Consider the following 19,123-nt stretch of genomic DNA (forward strand, 5'->3'; position numbering starts at 1 on the left):
GTGCCTCTCATACCAAGTAATGCGTGTTTGTCGTTTGGGTTTTTTTTTTTTTTTTTAAAGCAAAGAACATCCTTGACATTAGTCTGTGTGACTATTTCCACATGCCTAAAGACAAGCAAGTAATTTTTCAAGTTTCCACTCAGGAAATGATTTTCATGTCTCCCCAGTTAGCCTCTTTCCTCCATAAATCAATCTCCAACTAGATCAAGCCTCTAGAACCCCCCTTACTGGTTAACATCCACACACGTACATTTTCTGGGAGCTGCTCCTCTGTTTCTTGCTGATCTGCCACAACTGGTTTGTCAGCTTTACATTTCACATCCTAAAAAGTCAAAAAAGGAAAGTGTGCTGTATTGAAAGTGTCTCATTAGCCTAAATAAAACACCCTCCAAAACTCAGAATGATGATTCTAAGCAAACACGGTGGTATTTCATCATACAGGTGGACCTGCAGCACAACACAAAGCTGAAACCCAGAACCTGAAAGAGGAAAAACTAGAAGGAATACGAGGATTATTAAAAACACACCCCACAGCTGTGAAGGCATAGAATGGAAGGAAGGGGTTTTCTGGGAGGAGATGATCACACTTGCTCTATACTGTTCCTGAGCAACACGAAGCTCTAAAGAAGATGGAAGTGTGTCCTCTGGGGTGACAGTGACAGCAATTCCCATGCTGAGTGGAAAGGTGCAGGTGTCTGGGCGCCCCTAGCACACAGGTAGCTGTATGGATCCTTGGGTGCCTCCAGCAGGAAGGGGTTCAAAGTCATCTGTTCTCTCCTTCTCCTCTCCCTTTTTCGGTAGGTCTCAGCAGCACTGAGCATGCTGACAGCACTTAAAGCAACTGCTTAAAATGCATCATCCAGCCTCGTTAAAAACATCTCAAACAATTGCACTTCAATCACGGGCTCCGCTTGTGTCCTAAATACTTTTCATAGACCTGAAATACATCTAAAAAATACTTTTCCTCTCCTCCTTCTACAACTGCTTCCAGATAGTTACAGTGTCCCCCCTTTTCAGCTCTCAGCCAAACCTGGGCCACTTGGATCACTCTATTAGTTAGTTATCTTACTATCTTACATGCTGAAATCCTGATCAACAGCCTCATTTTCAGAAAAGCCAAGTACCACCTTCAAAAGACATGAGATATTCTGCACCTCAAAAGAATTTCTAACTAAGATGACAATTCATACATTAAAAAACACTCCAAAACAAACCTATCAAATTTTAGGTAACCAAGCTTGAAAAACACTGGCCTTGTTTCCTGGGGTTTTATGATGTTAAATCATGCCAAGCCCCACAGGCTTTTTTTTCCCCCCCTGCATTTTTCTCCAAGCTTGCTGTAACTGTTATCCAAATGGATAATAAGAAAAAAGATAAAGCAGTGATCTCACTGTATTATCAGAGGTGTCAGGGGAGAAGTGGGAAGACTGCTTTGTCATTTTATGAGGGATTGTTTCAACAGGCAATGAAAAATTCTTCCGTACTTCCCTTTTTCATTCCGATATGCCACTAAAATGTGAAACTTCATCTTGCACATCAAGTAAACACAAAGCATCACCTTTAAATCTCTCTAATCTTCTCCATTTCACTCAGACTGTGCTAGAGGTACCTGAACAAAAGAAAAGGATTTCCACCCCCTCAATCACTGAACGCAAACACTCGGCACTTGTCATAAGCCTGCAACCCACAGAATTGCAGAATCATTTTGGTTGGAAGAGACCATTAAGCTCCTCGAGTCCCCCCATTCCCCCAGCATTGCCGGGTCCCCACTGACCCCTGTCCCTCAGCACCACCTCCACACGGCTGGGAAACCCCTCCAGGGATGGGGACTCCACCACTGCCCTGGGCAGCCTGCGACACGCCTGCACAACCCCAATGGGGAAGAAATGGCTCCTCAGGGACAACCTCAACCTCCGCTGGTGCAACTGGAGGCTGCTTCCTCTCGTGCTGTCGCTTGTTTCTGGGGAGAAGAGACTGACCCCCATATGACTCCAATCTCCTGTCGGGCAGTTGTAGAGAGACCTGACTGGTTTAATCAAATTCATTTCCCTCAAATCCATCCCAAAGCATTTTTCTGAAGCCCCTTCTCTTTGCCAGTGTATCAAGGACATGTCTTCTGTTGGTGGTAAAGACAGATTTTTGTTCCAAGTTTAAATCTCTTCCCACATACCAAACATCAGGTTAATTATCTCACCCACAAGACCCCGAATTACGTACACGCTCTGCCAGGGCACTCATGATAAAAGGTGCTTCACGGCTCACACAGATACTGCTCAAGCCATTTTCACCTTGGTGAAGTTAAAAGTTTTGAGAACATCTCAAAGCCCCATATAGCAATCATTTTCCAACAACACCTTATGAAAAGCAAGATAGCTGCAGCCCTCAGAAACCCACGAGCTTCTATCTGGCCACCTCAAACCTCAGCCAATAGGCATGCAGACTTTGCCTAACACTTGCATTGGCTCCATTTCAGAAATAAAGTTGTTTTCTTTCCCCCCTCTTATCATCCAAGTCCACAATGATGTCCATTACATAACTTTATACTTTTTAAAGAGATGAAGTGACAACAAAAAGTATCTTGGGAGAGACTGACAAATTTATCAGCAAGAAATGAACAGAGTGATATGAATTTTTTCCTTTTTTTTTTTTTTATTTCAGCTGTCACTTGGTGAGACATCCTGCCCACACTTTAAGCTGTACATACTTGTGGAAGATCTCGGCTGATAAGTACATACTTTTTATTTACACAGTGAACTTGATCTTACTTGTTAACTTCTACATTCCTGATTTCTCCTGAGATGTGACCAAGAAATGCAGCAACAATGGTAAAGCAGCATTAGGCTCTAGTAGCAACCACCTTTTCACGAAAAACAAGGCACTGTTTTCTTTTGCCTCAACAGTCACTACAAGACTGCAAGAGAATCTCTTCCTCAAAATAATGAGCTGTCTGGTGCTGCACTGCATTGTCAAAGTCTTCACACCAATATGACTAGAAACCCATTTCCTTCTGGGCAGAAGGGACTGATCACAACCATCAGTGTTTACAAAAATAAGACACACTTAGAACTATTTGCCATGTAGCTTTAAAATCCTCATTGAAAGAAAACTCTGAAATTATGAAACTGGCTTTTGCCACAATTTTTCACCCATTTATGCCTCTAAACCAAGGGCTGGCCCAACTGAAGGCATCATGGAATAAGCAGTTGGATCTATAGGCATATGAACACTTTTCTAAACCCACCTCTTCATCCTTAACTTTTAAGTATCTATTTATCTAATGCAAAAATCAGCAAGTCACCTCTAAGCAAAAAATCCATTGGATGAAAGCAGTAGCCAGAAGAGTGACACCCTCACTGCCACCTGGTCTTGCCAGTGACCTGGGACACCTTGCCCCATCCACAGTGGGGATAATAATACTGGCCTGCTGGATAAAGCATTTTGAATTCCAAAGATAAAAAGTAAATTGTAGCAGCCAATTGCTGTTACATGAACAATTTAAGTGGAAAGATGGGATAATGTGGTATGAACAGCGGGAAAGAAAAACTAAGTATGTTCTCCTGACTCAGAGGCTCTCAATAAATCCATGCCTTTGTCTTCTCTTACCTGTCTGCCATTGCCCTGTTCTGGACAACTCTTACTACCAAGGCTTAATCTTTTTTCTTATTTTTACCTTTCGGTCTAAAACACTGAAACTTCTACCCTTTGGCTCCACAGTTCCCTTCTTTCTTGCTTCAAGTTTGAGAAGAAGCTGCCAATATATTCTTGGTTCCTGGCTCTTCCAACAGCATCTTCCTTCCAGACCTATCTTGGGTTGCTGCAATTTTTTTGTTCTCCCATTAAATTCATGCTTCCTCTAATACCTTTCAGAAAGCCGCACAATATACTATACCAAGAGTTCATTTTTGTACAATGGGTTTTATATATTTTTTATCCACTTCAGTCTTCGAGCCATTTTTCATAATACCTTGTAATCCCTCAAAAGTTTCTTGCTGACTTGAGCATGAACAACAATAAAACCAGGTGAATTACACCCATAAATACATACAATAAAACTCTGATTCATTTATATTCCAGCGCATCAAAGGAGGGTTCTGCACAAGGCCAAATACAAGTAATCCAACTTTTTTTGTAATCCACTGGGAACACAGACCAATCTATTTTACATGGGTGGTTAATTCTGATGCTTGAACAGCACATAACACTTCCTAACTCTTGGGAGTTCTTAGGCTCATTAATTAAATACTTACTAGCGATAGAATTTTATGTATAATTCAATTTGTATTTGTAAAACCCAGGAAGCTCTTTGCAAAGCACATGATGGAGCAGGAAAAAGACATCTGAGAAAAAAAACCAATCCAGAAATGTCAGGTTTCCTTAGCTGAGGAGAGCACACACAATCTGTGCCTGCACAGCAAGTCTCAGTCAACGCGTTCCTTGAAAAAGGAGTTGGCAGTTGAACAAAACCACTCTCTCACTGAATTTTAGGTACCTCTAGGTTAGCCACTTCTCAGCGTGTTTAGTAATTTTCCATTTTAAAGTTCTAACAGAGAGTCCGAAAAAAGAGACGTGAGCTGCCACCCTGAAGGACTTTCAGGTTTCTGATAATGCACAATCCTGACATATTAAACAACAAAAAACTCCATCTGTGTCAATGAGAAGTCCAGTATTTATTACAGTGCACACCGACAGGACCACATTAAACCAGAAGTTATGGGCTTGATGTAGAAATTACGGAGAGTAACTCTATAGCCGTGTTATTCGGGAGGCAAGACTAGATTATGATAATAGACATTTTGGCCTTAGAATTTATGAAGCTATGAATATAAATAAGAATATGATTTACAGACCGTGTTTTTTTCTGAAGTTTGTCACACATGGATGGCAAGAGTGGAAACTCAATACGCTCGCTGAGAAGGAGCTCAAGAGAGGACCAAAATGCTATATAAAATCTCCTATCTCAATATTTAGCAAATTATACTGACTGCTCTCGTGCATGAAAACAGACGGTGTATGTAAAGGGAAGAGCTGGAGGCTGCTCTCACGTGCACTGCATGTTGTTTGACAAAAGCGTGCTGTAATACTCCAACACAAAGGCAGAGAGAAAACAAATTAAGCCAGCGAGCCTCCATTTTCTGAGATCTAATCATTACCACTTTAAGTCACTTACAGCTTTGTTGGGCTCCTCATCAGTCAAGCTCTTCATGACAACTTCCAAACTCGGGTCTTCTTCACCACTTGCAGGTTCAGTTCCACCATGGTCCTGCTGGAAAGGGTTGATAACAGGTTTTAAACAGAGCTATGATCCCCCATAATAGAGAAAGGAAAAAAATTAGATAACTTTAACTTTTGTTTTTCTAAACAAGTAGCAGCACGAAAGAGTAAAAAGATCCACAATTAAAACATCCTAATGTCAGAGACAAATAAGTGATAAAAGTTTTGAAAGAGAGGCCTTGGTTTCCACTCGGCTGGCCCAAAGTACCACAAAGTAGTCCAAGACTAGCACTTAGATGCAAGATCAGACTAATTTTGAGGCCAGACTAATCTCTATCAACTGTGAAAACTGTTGAGTTTGTATTAAGAGGCCTCTTCAGACTTCTTTCGGGAAGGAGGGCCTCATGAATGCTCCGCACATTAAAGGAAGCCCAATTTCCTTCATTCAATCTGAACAGGTCAGTATCAGCAGTGTGATCGCAGTGCTTCACCCTGGAGGAATCAGTAAAGCTGAAGCTCTTCGGGTTACAGCATGTGGCCACCAAGCTCAGCAGGCTTAAGCCAGCACTAAAGCACAATCCTCAATTTGAAGTGCAAATATAGCCTCAGGATTTAGACAAGCCGTAAGGAAGAAATTTTTTCCAGTGAGTGAGGGTGGTGAGACCCTGGCCCAGGCTGCCCTGAGAGGTGGGAGAAACCCCATCCCTGGCCCCATGGCAGGTCAGGTTGGCCCTTGGGGCTCTGAGCACCCTGCTCTGGGTGCAGATGTCCCTGCTCCCTGCAGGGGGTTGCACTGGGGGAGCTGTGAAGGTCCCTTCAACCCAAAGCAGTCTGTGGTTCTATGACTCAGGTAATTTGGCACATTACTGTGAGAATGCTGCAAACAACATTCAATGACAGCTACTGGAGAACCAGGAAATGACAGAACATCAAACGGAGGAAAGCAACATAAATGTCTATATAACAACAGGATCTTCTGGTTACGTTTATTTTTTATATTAAAAAAAGATACTAGCTAGAAGAAAAAACCTGCATTTACTTATAAAACAGACACAACGTAAATAGTAAGAGGTTGCCATTAGTGCATGAAACTCAACCCACAAGCATCTACCTCTAAAGGCAAACATCGCTGAGCGTTTTGGTTTCCACATGCTGGTAGAGTCTAATTACCCTCATTTGACCACAGCACAGAATGTGCCTAAACAAAGCTCAGTGGTTCATCCCGAAGACACAAATATTAAACAAAGCTGGGAACAAATGCAGGTATTAAAGAGTCAAGACATACAAAATGAACTTGGGCTCTGTTAATTGTAATGTGCGATCCACCAGCTGCGCCTGGGACACGCTGAAGAGAACGGAAAGCCAAAGCACTGTCCAAACATGCCTCAGATCCATACAACAACTAAGCAGCTCTTGCACTGTATGACTCTATGGCTGTATGGAAGGAGCCACCCATGGTAATACATTCTGGAAAACAATAGCAAGCGTGCGAACAAGAGATTCATCCAGCGCTACCTGGTGTGGACTGCTGCTGTGGGAGCACAGCAATGCTTATTGAAATACCAGGAGTTCAGTGCACACGAATTTATCAATTCAAGGCAAACCCCAATTGAATTACAAAACATCTTTTGCTTTATTAGCTCAACTAGAAATAGAATTAAAAAGCAACAGTACGGCTAACTGTGTACTTTATCTAGAAAATTCAGTTACACCATATTGAGATGTCAAAATGACAACAATGTGGTGATGCTGCAGGGATTTGTGGTGCATGAGAGAAATTAGTCTACACTGGACCTGAGATAGCAACTAGAATGAAGACAAACATCAGTAACGTTACCACACAAACGAAGTTTCTGCGTTATAAGGCTGGGCTGCAACACCACGTACTAGAGCTCGCTGCTTAAACAGCCCTTGTTTGCTCCTCCTGGCAGAAAATGGGGAGGAATGAGAGTCTGAATCTGGGAGACAGGACAAACTGGTGGACCGGGGCTCTCAGGCTGAGATTGTCTTACATGGCTCTTGCAATCCTCCTGCAATGTTCACAGCGACCTCTTTTACTACAGCTAGTTCCTGGTCATCCCTACTTTGTTTTTAGAGGTACTGATGGGAGGGTATTCTGGGGCAGAAAGAACTTTGAAGGTAGGAGCTTTCCCCTAAAAAAAGCTCAGTTCTCTTCTGTAGGAGGAAATCTATGTTCCAGGCAAAAAATCCTCACCATGACTACTCTAACCAGCTGCAAAAGGAGCAGGACAGGAGATAGAAGGGTTTTCATTTGGAGACTTTTCTTCCTCCTGTGCAGCAATAACCTGTCATTAATGCCATGCCAGCCCTTTCAGCAACAATGAGATCAATAAAAACAAGACAGAACAAAATGTGCCTATTAGGTCCAGTTCCTACCCAATGCATTTTATGATTCACGGTTTAATTAGACAAAGTGCTTGAATTTACAATGAACTGCTCATTATGATTTATCTACCTGATTCAGCAATCCCTAATTAAAAAAAAAAAAATACCCACAACCTTTACCTCAACAGAAGAGTGGGAGCTGGAAGGTAACGGGAAAGGAGTAACAGCCATCTGATTGACTGCGTCTTCGCTTCTGTAAAACAAGTAACAACATAGCACAGGCTGAACCGTAACAGCCAAAGTTTTCTCTCGAGTTGCCTTTGCCCATTAAGAAAACACTCTTAGCAAAAAAAAGTAACTGTTTCTTACCAGAAGGCAGAACTTAGAGAAACATTTCATTTTTGCTTTTGGTCTTTGCTAGCAAACAGATCATATCCCTTCTTGGGAGCTCAGTCACATTTTCTTTGGAAATCTAATTCTGTGGGGATTATCAAGGATGTGGTTGGTCCCTGCACGCCAATAGATGTGCAAATCCTTCATTAGCCTCTTCTAAGAGTGTCTGCATTTGTAAACCGCTTTTTTGTAGTCTAAAATTCACATCACTGACACACAATACCTGTCGTACGACAGTATGTTGCTTTTTCTTGTTTGTTTGTATTTGCTGTGGTCTATTCTAAAAGATTCTGTGTAAAAACATTGCGAAATTTTTATAAAACACAGGGGGATGAAAACAGATGAACATTGATTGCCCCTACATATAAAGTGCGTTATTTTTCAAAGATGCTTATTACGTATGGCATCTTTTCCTCGCTCCTCTTTAAAATGCATTCCGAAGTCGAAGTCTGATTACTCCATACCTTTCAAAAGCCTTTTTTAAAATTATTATTAAATAGTGTTCTACCTTGCTAATGTTTTTCCTCAACTGCCATTTAAAATTATTTGGCTTGTGGCATTAGCTCTGCTTTTCTTTTTTTTGGCCTCTATAAAACTGAACCAAGTAAAACACGACTTCAGTCATATTGTTTAAGGCAAATCTGAGGCATATATATATATAAAAAAAGATTCCAAACTTTGCTTCAAGAACTGTACTGATACACCTCTTTATTTTGGGGGTGAACAATTCTCACTGAACACAGAAGACAGCAATATGATGCAATTTGCTAAAGATTCAGTGCTATCACAGAGCTTCTGCTCACCAAAACATGACAGATTAGGAATCAGTGGCATTGCTGCTCTGCAGGCACAGATCTTGAGATGAGAGAACACGGCTCCTCATGCCGTGGGGCTTCTGGGTTTGATTTCTGGTCCTATCTACTACCTTCCAGATTACTGTAATGCAAGTAGAATTTTTTCCCTCTTTAATACCTGGAAAAAAAAGTTAGACTAGTATGTGTTTAAAAAGATTTTATGGAAGTGCCTGAAAGAAAAAAAGTCTCATTTTATGTCTCAAGAGTTAACCACATGAAGCTAGTGTGTTCTGCTCCCGGAAAGACAACACTGTAAATCCAGAGCCCTCAGCAGAGCAACGTATGGGAAATTCAGTCACAGGCTTTGGAAATGATAAATCCTGCAGGCAAAGGCTGGTGAATTCATTTACTTATCTTCAGCCAAACAGCCAGACAATTCAAAGGAATTGGTTCTGTGCTGCTCTGTTTAGTACTCGCTCCCAGCCTCTCCTCTTGGCCCTGCTCAAAGCCTTGCAGGAGTCACAAACCATGCTAAGGTCAGAACCAGAGTGGCCCGTAATGCAGAAGCGTGCATGCATGGGGCCAGGTCGGAACTCTGAGGAACGGACAGAATCAAGCACGTGAATTTCATAAGCATTTCACAATTTCCAAGTGCATTTTACCCCGTAAGGCATATTAGGCAAGGACATTTTTCCTCCTCTTATTTTCATGAGACATCGAACTAATTACGTTGCTTTTCTAACCTATAAGAATAAATCGGCAAAGCTAAGGGCTCTAAGAGACCTCACAATTTTTACTCGACTGTAGAGGGTTTTCTGATTGTAGTTTATAAGAAGCACAAACAATATGAAAACTAAGACCACTTCTCTATCTTGCAGCGCACACTGCGGAATTTGCAAGTAGGAGCAAACTTGAAAATAACAAGGTTTGTATAAACCTTTGTAAGAAATACTCTAAAAATTAATAGACAGAAGCTTCATGATCTACATGACAAAGTGGGGTGTAATTAATTACACAAACTACTTTCTACTTCATATAAACACACAAAATTGTTTTTTCCTAAAGCGTGGGTAAACATCTTTATGCAGTTTTAAACGGATGGCCGTTTTTTTTCCAGGCAATAAAAAAACCACTTACAGTAATTCCCTGAAAAAAAAAAACCCAAAAAACCACCACACACACACACACACAAAAAGCCCAAGGTTACGAAGTGTCACAACTTGTAATCTCCCCCTGCTAGGACTCGTACATATTTAAATACTTTAATACTGCTTCAAAGGAGAATGCTTCAAAGCAGAATCAAAGTGGGAACGTATTTTAAAGTGACAGATCTAATAATAAATTGCTCTTTCTGCTCTCCACTTCCCTAAGTGTCCTCAACTAAAACATGAATTTATTTATGACTAAAAGAAGCAATCATTTTCTTTTGATGCAGGAGCAGACAGCTTAGAAGTCTGAACATCATATTCAAATTACAGTGACTGCAAATGAGCGTTCAACGTATTTGCCAACAGTTGCTACATAACCACCGCCGAGAAAGCTGTTCTCAGTTACCAGTGCCCAGTATTGCTGAGGTTAAGACGTCTATACCCTTCACAGTCAAGACACAGCTTCATACTCTCAGGGTCAAAGCAACATTTATAGAGCAAGGAGGCTCCATTATCTGCAGAAAAGATAAACATCCACTGCTCCTGCTCCAGCTCTTACACTGGTTGGTGGAAGATGCTGGTACGGCAGCCCACCGCCCTGCTGAGCTCGTGCACCAATACAGTGGGTTGTATTTCATCAGTTACTTATAAACTGAATAGGAAAGGAATTAATCACTCATCCCACAATTTGCTTCAAACCTCTCAGGGTAAGTTTCTGAGTGAAAATGGGCATTAGATCTGCTTGGAGGTTAGAGAGCCTATTGCTTGTACCAGCATCACCAACTATGGCTCGAATCTGAAAAATGAGCGGCTTTCCTCACTGCAAAGGTCACAGGAAGCAAGATCAAAGCAGTATGTAAGTGGCAAAGGCCCTTTAAACTTCAGGAAAGCTCATACCCTTTCAGATTTATTTGATTAGATTGTCATACTTTACTACATTTCACTTCCTTTCTAATCTAAATAGGACCCCTGCACATTCCCCATCCTTTCTCACTGACTGAAGGGAAGAACTTCTGATGTTTTGCTCCTCAAAGAACCATACCTCTGGTGAAGGGGGAGATGTGCAGCTTAAGCAAAGACAAATACAGTTATTACTAACTAATAATTAACTACTATAAACACTTGGTACAACAGAAGCCTGAAGAGAGCAATATGCAAATATAAATCTAAAGGGATTACTCATTCCACTCTGCAGAAAGTCAGCCTGAAGGGAAGTTAAAGTCGTGTGCTGTCAGGCTTCAGCTCAGCTGCCCAGCAATGCTGTGCTGCACTAGCAGCGAGCTGTCTCTGGCATGTTGGAGAAATGTCACACACGGCTGGAATGGTCTGTGAAGCATTCAGAAAATTATCTTTCCAGAAGTGATAACCAGAAGTCACAGCCTCAGCCAGTATTCAGGGCTTTTTCTTTTAATTTGCTCATCAACCTCAGATTTGCTGTTCTTGAATTCTGGTTCCCTGCCTTCCTTTCAGGATGTTTTTTGCTTTCCATTTTACTTTCTCTGAAGTCTCTCAGGTTTGTGACGGTATAAGCTCACTGTCATGAAAAGAAAATCCTTGCTGAACGTGCTGAACATTACCTGTCTAAAGCAGAGCATCTTGCCTGAGATAGTGTCCAAACTTCTTCTACGATCAGTGCAAAATCAAGACAAATCCCAATCCAGATCCACTCAGAAGGGCAATTCAACCTAGCCCCTCAAGGACCTGATTTAGGACAGGATGAACTGGATCGCTCTTCGGAGGTTCCTGACAACTGTTCATTGATCCCAGAAGTCCAGATGACCTCTAGATGTCTAAACTAAGGGAGGCAGATCTCCTGCCAAACCACCTGTAACTACACAGCTCATCAGCACCAAAAGACTATTTGACAAAAGCTCTGTTGTGGATGCTTTTTGGGAACACAAAATACATCAAGAATCAGGAGAAAAACCCAATAGCTTGTGTGTGGTTGCATGACATCTTAGTTGGAACAGATCTGCAGACCAAGTGGATGAATGGTGTTTGCCCAGTAACCCTTAGGACTCTCCCTGGTTGTGACACCAGGGCATAAAGTCCTGCAGATTATTGAAAACTTATTTTGTCCTCACCCTGCTTGTTAAAAAGAAAAAAAAAAAAGAAAAAAGAAGACGACAAAATCAGGTCAGGATTTTGTATTTTCTCATCTTTGTTTTCCCTCTACAAGTTTCTGTGGAGAAGAGGAACTGCAGGAAAGCTGCGCACTGACAAGGCACGCTGGAGTTTTCCTTCAGCTGGGTCAAAGCACGACCTATGTCTTGTGCATCTGGAAAAATCCCTCCTACTAAGAGCAAGAACAGTCTTGTTCTCCACTTCCCCCCCATCCACTCCTAACTATGTGAGAGCCAAATGCATACAGATATTTTAAATGAGCAACTAATGTTCACATAAACTTCAGCTTAGGTCATCAAAGGTTTGAAAGAGCCCAATTTACTTAACTTCCTCAACCATGCATTTGTTCCCACATGTCTATGACAGCAAGGAGGAAACAACTCTGAAGAAAACAGGAAAAGTTCAAACTTGCACGCACAGTGTCTGGCAAGAGCTTATTTTTTAAAGCTTTCCCACATGAAAGAACCTAAACAATCAAAGCAAGTAAAAACAGAGTTTATACTATTAAAATATGACCAATTATGTAAGTTAGAACAAATTTAAAGCAAAAATAATTTCTAAAGCATGACAGTATTTGAGACTCTGGCATATAACATAAAACATTACTTAGAGAGGCTCTAAAGGAAAAGACTCAATGACAAAGTCACAGCAATGGGGAGCATTAAACAGCACTGGGAACTGGCCGACCTGGCCGCTGCCCTCGCTCTACCAGTCCGCAGAGCACAAGGATCTCTCTCCTTAAAATGTCACCGCAAATAAAAAGAGATTGGACTTCACAATTACATCTAGAAATGGAGGGAGGGGCTAGGTGACAGAGATTTGTGGGCTTCACCGAGAGGCAACAACCCCATCACCAGAAAGCAATGATAATGGAATGACCAAGCGCAGTGTGGGAGGACGACTCTGGACAGCTAACAGATGGTATTTAAATCAGCAAAAGCCTGCAGTACTTTACTCTTCAAGCATTTCTCATGTTTCGTCACAGCACAAGACAATTTTCTTTTAAGGAATAAAGGTATAGCAAAGAATGAAACACGGAACTGAACACAATGGGCTGATGGTTTGAAATCAGTGGCATTTGCTTTGATTTGAGCATTCAAACTATATTTGATCTGCTTATTATTCCAGCACCGAAGCACCAAAACAGTTTAAAGGCAGTTAATTGAGCATGGAAGAAGCATTGAATTTGCTGAATCATAAAACTCTCACCGTAAAAGAGCTTTCTGATATCAACTGGATTTCCTACTACAGATGTAAAATCTAATTACATTGTTTTATTACACATCCTGAAAGGATGGACGTATAATGCATGAAGAAAAACCACAGTGGATATAAACCCCATTGTATTCTGGGAACTGGGGCACAGAGGCTCCTACAAGAAGCAAGTCCCTTTCTCAGATTACAACCTGGAAAATTCCTTTTGTTGGAGACTCAGACCAAGAATTTCAAAAGGCAACCAAGATCTTTACATGCCCCATCGCCACCAACTTCCACCCGCACTTCCCTAGCAAGGCTCCTTTAGATGCCTTGGAAAGCCGCAGTCTGATTATTATTTATTTCCGATATTCAGAAATCAAAAAGACAACGCCTATTTGCCATTTGGAATTTAATGCAGCAGCACTAAGGCTTTGAGGTCAGCTAACACCGGACACTAATCACAGGAAGCACTCAAAGTGAGCCATTTCATCTCAGGAAAACCTCACCATGCTTGGGCAGTTGGTTTGTTTGTTTGATAAACGGGATGAGCAAGTTAAATGCCTTCAGATTTGGTGCTGTAGAAGGGTACAGAGCACAAGCTGCACTGAATCTCAAAAAAAAAAAAAGGAAAGTGACACTATAACTGCAATTCTTTTAGATGCTATTACAAGCTCATATAATTAATGAGGCCACTGGGAAACGGTGCTGTGCTAAGACCTGTATTTTGGAATCTGGCCAAAATCAACTGTTTTAAACAATCATCATCAACTTAATTGAGGAAAAGATGCTCATAAAGTAGAGCAAGGAGTCTTCAAATATAAGAGGACGTCTATGATTCTCACAACACTTACAGCACTGTCTCAGCAGCATAAATTTTGGAAAAGGGTGAGAATGCAATTGTGACACTACCTGGGTATAAAAGAAGCGTGAACAGGCTTTTATAGCGCAGCCTGTACGTTAGGATTTTAGTAAAAAGTCAGAAAGGCTGAGGGCACCTTCTAGGCTTTATTTTTTTCTTCAAAAAATTAAATTTGGGTGCAACTAAATCCAAGTTACTTAATGATCATTATTACAGTTCTCACAGAAAGGCTTTTCTGGGCCCCGAGAATTTCTGGGCTTCTTTTGTAACTAATTGACTAGTTTATGGAAACATCCCCTTGCCCTGCACATGAACCAAAACACCAGAAATAGGAAAACCTTGATGCTGTTTCCTGCTTCAAGTGAAAAGCAGCATGATTACTGCCAAGCATCCTTCATGTGAGGAAAACATGGCCTCAGGATATCAAAGAGGGCACTTTTTAGTAACCATCCAAGAGTCCCACCAGCTTGGCTTTTAGATCCTAGGTCAGTTCAGCCAGGCAAGTGGGGACAACTCGGTTGGAGAATGACACGTTTCTGGAAAACTATGACCTTCTCAGGCCTTTCACTGGTGAGATGAGAATTGAGTGTCTTCATGCACATGAAGACCAAACCCATTTCTCTCCTAACTCCTGCACTACATGGTATTTTGCTGCGGTGAGCTGTGGTCTCCCCTTACCGTGTTCTCCAGCATGTCTTTTGGCTATGTTACGCTACGTGCCTTCTACATTTAAAAGAAGTTGCATGGGTAGCAGGAGGAGGGAAGCAGAGTTTCTGTTGCAACCATCCCCTCCTCATTTTCAAAGCCTAAAAATGTAATGGTATCCTGCTCTTTCCACATCATTAGAGCCCAGAGGAACGTATCCGAAATCAGCCAGGCAGCAAACCTGCCAGGAGAGCTGAGTCTGCTACACTCAGCGCTTTGTTCTCAGCTGGAAAAGCTATTGCTCAGGCACATACGAGAGATGGATGGAGATTCAAGATGCCTTTTGCAGCTGGCACCGCAATGCATTAACTAGTGGCATTTCTATACCCCGTTTTAAATTATAGTTTTAAAGCAAGTTGATAAAGCAAGAAAAAAGCTATCAAACTGCACCACAGACAAGACTTCTGGGGCCAGCTCAGTCTTTTGGTTTGTGTTTTCATCACACCCTCTGGTTTTGTGGTCTATGGTGTGGGAACAGGAAGCACCAACACGCTCACGGTATACAGTTTGCACGAGAAAAGAAAATTATTCTTGTTTTTCCTTAAGAGAAACAGTCTAATATGGCTTTGCTAAAATTTTGAAACACCCTCTTACTATGAGAAGCTGATGATACAGCAGAAATCCAAGCAACATTAGTTTTCTCCCTGCGTTAGAGCCAGTGCTCTCATTACTAACGACATTCTCTCAGCGGGAGAATTTCTTTTCATTGCTGTTCGAATGGCTGCTTGGGTCAAGCAAACAGACCCATCAGCTGTCAGTGTACTCCGATGCAAGGCCGAGAGCAGCGACAAGCTGTGTGCTCTTGGGAAGTGTGAAGATGTAAGTTTAATGCCTCAGACATAAGTTTACAACCTCAGCAGCCGCATTTAAAAATAAAGAAGAAACAGAATCAAGAATTATCCAACGGTATTTCCATTTGATTATGATCATTAAGACAACTTCTTGTCTTGAAATCCACTTCCACACAATCTGAAGAGGGGAATTATGACTAAGAACTCAGATGGCCTTTACGTCTTAAATATGATTCAAAACATGCCCCGAGGATTTCCAGTCCATGGACACCTGGGGCTAACACGCAGCCTTCGTTGCAGCTCTGGGAGTGAAGTGCTCAGCAGGGCAGGCTGCAAGAAGCCCACGCTCTTCGTGCTGCCTGGCAGCACTAAACCCAGCCCTGGGATTTGCTTTCCTAAGTTGTGGTTCTGCCTCTGGAGCTTCCAACTAGACACCTTTTCCACATACAATTAGGTAATGGTGAGTGAGTTGTTATACATGACGTTTAATTTTCAATAGCTGGGGAAAGTAACACGGGAGCTGCAGGCAAGGTCATTAATCTCCTCTGGATCCTCTGTGCTGCCAAGTGTAGCAACTCATTCTTCACTGCACTAATGCTGCTCTTCCATCATTTCTGTGTACGCTGTACCAGACAGAGCCATGTGAGCAAATGTACACATTTATATGCATTCACCCACAGATTATTACATTGTTCATAGGTAAGCTACCAATGAGCGAAGAATACAAAACAATATCAAGTATGATGGATATGTTGGTGGGAAGACCGTGTTACAAAATGGCATGGGGATACGTGCCTGATGAAAGTCACAGCTGGAACAGATGCATTTATGAAATTCTAATATATTAAAGCATATGTGAGGTCTGGGAAAGAGGCAGCTTCTTCCCAGACCTCCTGCCAAGGGTTGTAAGAATGACACTTCCTGAACTACAGGGTGAATGCATGGAGGTCCTTACTTCACACACAAAAGAAAGATTTTCATGCTTGGAGCAGAAGAAAAGATGCCCACATGTATTTCTTACACAGATGAAAGGTTGTTTTAGCATATTCCTTCCTATAGAAGCCATCCCAGCACTCCTTGTCGAAGTCAGGTTCCCCTTAGGTGAGTCATTAAATCATCTTTTAATGCCCATACAAAGCCATCCTTCGCACAGCCCATGCTCCATGGTCTCCATCCACACCTCCCCACTCCTCTCACAGCAGCTCCCTCTCCAGCCCCAAGCCTCTGCACCATTTTCACTCCCTTCCAGCAGTCTTCATGCTGGCAGAACCAACCTAAAACTCTTTAGTAACTTGTGAGAGAAGAAGCTCTTATCAGGGTGCTTTCAAGCCCAAGAAGGGCAGCTCAGGTCTTCAGCAGACACCCCTAAAATAGGCATTCAACATTCCTAACAATGAAAGAAAGAAAATTTTAATGTAGTTTCACTCCCTTCCTCAAGCTAAATATGTAAATATGTGATGTAATAGGCTAAAGTCCAAACTAATGTTTTGATGAGAACTGTTCTTACCGTATAAAAACCAGCTTGACTTTTGATGGGGCAGTCTTAATGATCGCAGAAGCATTCTGATGACTTCTTCCATACAATATCTGATTGTTTATCTGTTAAAAGAAAAGGAAGATTTTCATTTAAGTGGAGAAGAATGCCTTGTTTTAATCTGTACCACCAACACTTCCATGTTTATTGTGCGATAATGAGATGAGATGAGGAGATGGGCATTGCTCTACTGGGTGTTGGACTGCCCAAGGCTGTCCCCTCTTCACTCAGTCAGCTGCCAGAGGAGATGGGGAGTAGCCTGCAACTCAGCAACAACCCTTTAACCATTTCTCTTCAGCTTTCTTGTCATTCCTTTTGAAAAGATAAATCCGAACGTGATTTTAAGAACATTCTCCTTCTCATACTGATTCCATGACGGACCACCAAATTGCAGCCTTAGAACAGATTTTAAAATATCACATTTTCAACATCTTAGAGTCCAATTTATCAAAGAAAAAATACTGTATTAAGAGCAAAACATTCCATGTTGTTTTCTAGATCAATATAAAACAGGAACCAATGCAGAGCTAACTTAGTCTTATCAGTAAGCCAGAAATGACGGAAATCTTTTACTCTTTCAGAGATCCCCAGAACAGATTTTAACTATCATTCCCAGATTTTTGGAAAACAACTTGCTCTTAAAAGAATCACATAGCTACGTCAACAGCTCAGATTTTGAGAAAGACACTCCTCTGTCTCACCTACAGGCAACCAGCAGTTCAGGAAAACTTGCTGTTAAGATTGTGCTGACTCCTCAGTTCTGCTGAAGGAAGCAGAACTGATGGCCATGGAGACAAAGGGCAGTTTAAGGACATGCCACACCACTTTTGCCACGATGGATCAAGGCACAGCACCAGGCACCAAGCACTGCTTTGGACACTTTTGCTGCATTGAAGCAATCACTGCAGTTTTCAGAGGGAAATAGCTTGGCTTTCATACAGTATGTGCTTCAGAACTTTCTCTAGGAAATAGAGCTGTATTTCCCGTTTGAGGAAAATAAGACACTTACGGTCTAGTGCCACACTCAGAGAGTGGGATTTCAACAAGGACAGCAGCATCTCTGAGATGAATATAGCATTCCTTCCAAGCCAAGCAAAAGCATACACAGTATCATACTGCAAAAAATAACCTGCAGTGTAGAAATCAATATATTTAAAGCATTTAATTAATTTCACAGGCTGGGCTTCTGTTAACACTATGCTACACCTCAGCCTGCCCATGATGTGCATTTCCTGCGCCTTATCCTCTCTTCATTAAACGCCTCCTGCCTCAGACGTATCCTAAGAGGGTGCTCACCTTTCAGCTCAGCATTGCACAAACTACAATCATGAAGATCATATACAGAACATAAGGTAGGCTTGAATACCACAATAAATTTAAAGAAAGTAAAAGCTGAGCTAAGAAGAAAAATTAGCTCTATCCCAGCTGAAATCAGAACAGTGGGGAAAAAGCCCACTATGTCAAGGTTTCAAAATTAATGGTATTTGGAGTCACGATGTCAGTTCAGGTCCGCAGTTCAGCTTGTCCCGTGACTTGCCATCTAAGCATCGGAGGCTTCTAAGCACGCAGAATAATCTGCTATTTAACTGGGTCACAATTCTCACTCCAAGCATCTTGGTTGGATTAAAGCACCCCTCTGGAGCTGGAGTGTTTGTGCACCCTTCCAAAGTGAGCAGCCAGCTTCGTTTCAATACTGTAATTTTTTCCTCCCACCCTTAATTTACAACATACTATTTCCATTCGCATGTGATATACTAATGCTGTTTAAAACAATAATGATAACGGAGCCCAGGAACAACTTACTAGTGATTATAGAAGGACTTTTTGTTACTGAAAATGTTTGCATTGGATTTTGGTTTCATCAGTTAAACAAGCACAATGGAAGGACAAGAATAAAACCCCTAACACTTGATTATTCATTCAGATTGAAGTGCAAACTGTTTACCTACCAAGCTGCTTACTGTACAAAGACAGCGCTAAGAAAGGTCGATGAACCTGAGCTGGCATAGGACAGTCAGTGC

General features: G+C 41.7%; 1 protein-coding gene across 1 annotated transcript in view; it reads right to left on the bottom strand.

Annotated features, from left to right (window-relative positions):
- INADL (InaD-like (Drosophila)) overlaps positions 1 to 19,123 on the bottom strand; it is a 143,638-nt gene that overhangs the window by 32,328 nt on the left and 92,187 nt on the right. Inside the window, exons 29-32 of the mRNA XM_010133056.1 lie at positions 17,076 to 17,167; positions 7,738 to 7,810; positions 5,168 to 5,260; positions 251 to 322 (exon numbers count right to left, since the gene is read on the bottom strand). Coding sequence (XP_010131358.1) covers positions 251 to 322; positions 5,168 to 5,260; positions 7,738 to 7,810; positions 17,076 to 17,167 — 330 coding nt within the window. The remainder of the gene's footprint in view (positions 1 to 250; positions 323 to 5,167; positions 5,261 to 7,737; positions 7,811 to 17,075; positions 17,168 to 19,123) is intronic.

Source organism: Buceros rhinoceros, unplaced genomic scaffold, assembly GCF_000710305.1.
Source record: "Buceros rhinoceros silvestris isolate BGI_N320 unplaced genomic scaffold, ASM71030v1 scaffold11340, whole genome shotgun sequence".
NCBI classification, from domain to species: Eukaryota; Metazoa; Chordata; class Aves; order Bucerotiformes; family Bucerotidae; genus Buceros; species Buceros rhinoceros.